The 4,512-nt window shown below is 60.3% G+C and overlaps 1 protein-coding gene across 1 annotated transcript; it reads right to left on the minus strand.

Moving 5' to 3' along the window:
• Positions 1-610: 610 nt before the first annotated feature.
• MNX1 (motor neuron and pancreas homeobox 1) lies at positions 611-4,051 on the minus strand. Its single transcript, XM_057371085.1, has 3 exons — positions 3,448-4,051; positions 1,311-1,471; positions 611-1,216 (listed from the first exon to the last, which is right to left on the minus strand). Exons 1-3 carry the CDS (start codon positions 4,049-4,051, stop codon positions 881-883), a joined length of 1,101 nt encoding a protein of 366 aa, XP_057227068.1. The 3' UTR covers positions 611-880.
• Between the last annotated feature and the right edge of the window lie 461 nt (positions 4,052-4,512).

A 4,512-nucleotide genomic window follows, 5' to 3' on the forward strand; every position in this document is an offset into this window, starting at 1 on the left:
ATTTGGGGAAGAGCTGCAGTGACAGGGATTAATTGATCTGCAAATTTATTGGCGAGATAAATCGCGCAGTTATCGAAAATCCCGCGCTCCTCCACCGGGGGGGTGGGGGTGTCCCGTCTTCGATACTTCGAGCTCCTCACTCGTTTGGAAGTCGATCCCCCCCCCGGAACCCTCGGCTGCTCCCYCTTTTCCTCGGCCCCCGCCGCTCCAGGAGTTCCCAAAAGCATCGCACGGCAAGGAACCCAGCCGCCTCCCCAAAACCCGCCTCGGATGCTCAGCTTTCTATCAGACATTACACGACAGAGGTGGCGATGGGTTAAATTCGGGTTAGGAAGCGCTTTCCCGCTCCCTCCCGGGCGCTTTGGCACCGCCCAGAGCACCGGGAGGCCCTGGCCCCGCAGCATCCTCCCCTCACACAGCTCTCGTACACTACCAGTAAAAAACGCCGTTTATTTTCCCCCCCATCGCACGGGTGGGAGGACCTGGGGAATAATTTAGCATGCATAAGTAGAGGTAATTTTTTTTTTTTTTATAAATACGATATACAAAAATAAAGACAGTATTGAGATTTCCAGCAGTTTTAACGTTCATGACATAAACAGTTTTCCCGATATATARTAAGACCAAAACATTTCCAATACTCAGCGAAAGGAATGCGCTTCCAGGGGGCAGGGATGGGGGGTGGGGGAGCTCAAGTTTTGTCTGTTTCTCAGTCAATAATAACACTGTATTCACGGTAAATCCTCTTCCCTGCTCGGCATGCGGAGGATCCTCTTCTCCATCCCTCTCCAAGCAGGGAGAAATCAGAACAAGGGGGGATCGGGACCGGTGCCAGCCAGGAGCAGCGGGAGTCCGGAGGGAGCGAGGCGTGCAGGGGGGTTCACTGGGGCTGCGCCGAGGCTCCGTGCCGGCCCCGGGGCTGCGTGTCCTCCTCGTCCGCCTCGGAGCAATCGGAGGAGTGGTACGGGCAGCACCTCCCGGCCGCCGCAGCCGCCTCCTCATCCTCCTCTTCCTCTTCTTCGTCCTCAGGTTCGCTGTCGGGCAGCTCTCGCATCCTCCTCCCGCCGCTCTTCTCGGGGGCGGGCAGCAGCAGGTCCTCATCGCCCTTGTCCTCGCCGCTGCCCCCCTTCTGCTTCTCGGCCTCCTGCGCCGCCTGCTCCTTCGCCTTCTTGCTGCGCTTCCACTTCATGCGCCGGTTCTGGAACCAGATCTTCACCTGGAGGAGACGGGACACAAACACATCACCTCACCCACCGCCCGCCAGGGCMGCGCCCCCGCCCGCCCCTCGCCGCGGGGCCGGGGTCACTCACCTGCGTCTCGGTCAGCATGAGCGACGTGGCCACCTCGAAGCGCTTGGGCCGRGAGAGATACTTGTTGAGCTTGAACTGGTGCTCCAGCTCCAGCAGCTGCTGGCTGGTGAAAGCCGTGCGGGGTCGGCGGCACTTCCCCAGGAGGTTGGACTGCGCCTGGGCTGGGAAAGGAGAAGGGGGAGAGCGGAGGTGAGCGCGGAGCCGCCCTGCCGCGGCCGCGCATCCCCCGGGAGGGCGGTGGAAAGCGGGGAGGCAGGAAAGACTCTGCGTGTGAGGCTGAAGCAAGGGTGGACAGTTGTCCACCGGAGCACAGACACAGGCAGGGATCTCCTCCAGCCCCCAGGCCCTCTGACTCCAGGGTTTCTCGGCTTCCACAGTGTCAGGGGATCGCCCACAGGGACAAAAAAAAAAATAAAAAAAGGGAATTAAATTAAATCTTTTAAATAAAGGAAAATACGTCTCCTGATTTCCCAAGAGCCTAACAAACGCGAGACAATAAACCGAAGCCAGGGATGGCGGCGAAGGGGCACCGGGCTCTCCGGGGAGCGGCAATTTGCTCCATTTAATGTTTTAGTTAAACCTGCCGCACTCCCAGCCCGCCCATATCCGTTTAATTAGCGGGATTGCAGGCGGGCACACCTCCGGCGGCCCGGAACTAGGACCGGGACCGAGACCGGAGCCTGCTCCACACCATCCAAGAGCACCGGCCACCTCTCAGAGCGTAAATCAGCAGCGAGAACTAGAAAACTGTCTTTGTAATGGGGAAAAAAAAAGTGTGTTTTCTGCATTCAACAAATAATTAAAATATAGGATTTATTAGAGAGGACAAAAAAAAAATCCAAAAACCAAAACAAAAAACTTGACTCGGACATGAGCAAGCGGGAACTGAGCCTCTTCGAAGGCCCCGACACCCCTGGGCACGAGACTCGACCGCGCTACAACCCCTTTCTCAAAGTGTTTTGATACTTTGGCTTATTTGGTTTAGAAAAATGAAAAACCTTGGGAAAGGGCGGCTCCTGCTCYCGGCCGCGATTGGAGACAGTTCGCTAAAGAGGCAGAAAGAAAAGGACAGTGTCCGCTCCCGGCCGCAGCGCCCGGGTGATTTTCTCACCGCGGTGCGATTTTCCGAGGCTCGTTTCGCCCGGTTATTTATTCCCCTCTGCCCCTTGTTTGAGCGGCAGGGCTCTGACAACTCTCCTAATTATTTTTTCTTCCTGAATGTTCCAGTCTAAACAACCCCAATTCGGAGAAAACAATGGACTTTTTTGTCTGCGAATGTGYGTGCAGAGTAGAAGGGGAGAGAAAAAAAAAATCGCAATTCTTTTCCTGGCAAGATTTTCGTAAAACTACACCTCCGGTATTGTTAAAYCGGCCATTCCCACCGAGAGCTCACACCTCCGAAAATGATCTTTGCTTAAACCAGATGCACGCCAAGTTCCCCATCGCCGCGAGGCCTAGAGCTCCGCTTTTCTGGTTCCATTCAGCACTCCCAGCCTTTCCTGGGCCCTAACCTAAACCCTTCCGACTGTTCTTTCCTACTCGTTGCCTGCCGGGAACGCAGAACCCCGAGTTTTCGGCCGATCCCAGATCCTCCCTACATCCCTTTACCTAGGAGAGCTGACATCATTATTATTCGCCCATTTCCGATAAAGGAGAAATAAAACTAAGAACGGTGGGCGAGTGAAATGACCTGCCACCTCGCCTTTGGGGAGGRTTACATTGAGACTGGGATTTTGGGGACACCATGAGGATTCCTGCCCCTGCCCTGCTCCCACCAACCCCCCTCCTTGGCGGCTTTTGCCCTCCGGGAGCGGCGGAAAAGGGCATTTGCAAAGGCAGGGAGTAATTTGTCACCTTCCCGTTTAACCTGCAGTGAGAGGCCGGGCTGTCCGGGGCTCTTCAAGGGCCGGGAATGGTGTGGTGACCGCACATCCCCGTTTCCCATTGCACTGTTTATTCTAATAGAAATCCTTCAAAAAATAAAAGCGGCGCCTCCAGTTTAACTCTGCAGCTTGTTTAGGCGGCGGCAGGAGGGGACTTCCACCCTCTCGGAAGAAGGCAGCTCCCGGTAGGCCCCTGCAGCGGGACAGGGGATGGAGGGGACGCGGCTGCGGAGGGGARGGAGGCGAATACTCACAGTTGAAGTCGGGCATCTTGGGCAGGATCATGCCCGCGGTGGAGGCCCGCAGCCACTGGTCCAGCTGGAAGGTGCCGGCGCTGAGCTTGATGGGGTCGGCGGCGGGGTGCGAGGGGTGCGCTCCCTGCACCTGCGAGTAGGGGTAGGAGAGCGCCGGGTGCTGCCCGCCCAGCGCCGAGTACCCGTACACCGGGTGCCCGTAGAGAGCCGCCTGCGCCGGCATGCCCGGCCCGCCGGGCGCCGCGGGGTGCAGTCCCAGGGCCATGCCGGCCGCCGAGGCGTGGTGGTGCGGGTGGGCGCCGGTGCCCGCCCCGGGCAGGAAGCCGGGCTTGGGGACCAGGGCGCAGTGGGCGGCCAGGAGGCGCGGCGGAGAGGGGCTGTCGGTGCGCAGGCAGTCGGCGGGGCCGCCGGCGGGGTGCTCGGAGGAGGATGAAGAGGACGAGGAAGARGAGGATGAGGACGGAGGGCTGCCGCTCCCGCTGCTGCTACTGCCGCTGCCGCCCAGCGAGGTGACCAGGGCCAGCGGCGCGCTTTGCCCCGCCGCCGCCTTRGGGGGGTCGACAGCCAGCAGCGCGTCGATGCGGAAATTTTTGGATTTTTCCATGGGAGCGCCGGCGGGAGGCGGCTGGGGGCGGGGGACCGTGCGGCTGCCCCGGGCCGGCCGCGTCTCCCGGCGGCGGCGGGCGGCAGTGCGGCCGCGCTCCGCGGCGCGTCCCTTCAAGGGCCGCAGGCGGCTCCCATTGGCCCCGCGCCGCTGCGGCCTCGCTCGCCATTGGCCGAGCCGCCCACCCGTCACCGCCGAGAGCCCGCCCCCTCACACCCTCTCCCGCGGCACCGGGTGCGGGGACAGCCCGGGATGCCCATGGGGACAAGTGACTGCCCTCCGCAAACACAGCCCTCCCAGCCGTGGGACTGCGCGGCTTCCCCCGGCCGCGGTGGCTCCGCCGTGTGTCCAGTGAGGGTTTTCCACCGTTCCCGCACCCGGCAAATATTTGCCGTAAACGCGCCGCCGGCCGCTTTTTAACGAGTCGGAAAGAATAAACACCTGCGGGTCAGGGAGTCACC

The sequence above is a fragment of the Malurus melanocephalus genome, unplaced genomic scaffold, assembly GCF_030028575.1.
Source record: "Malurus melanocephalus ecotype Western Australia unplaced genomic scaffold, MMel_1.1 scaffold_140, whole genome shotgun sequence".
Lineage (NCBI taxonomy): Eukaryota > Metazoa > Chordata > Aves > Passeriformes > Maluridae > Malurus > Malurus melanocephalus.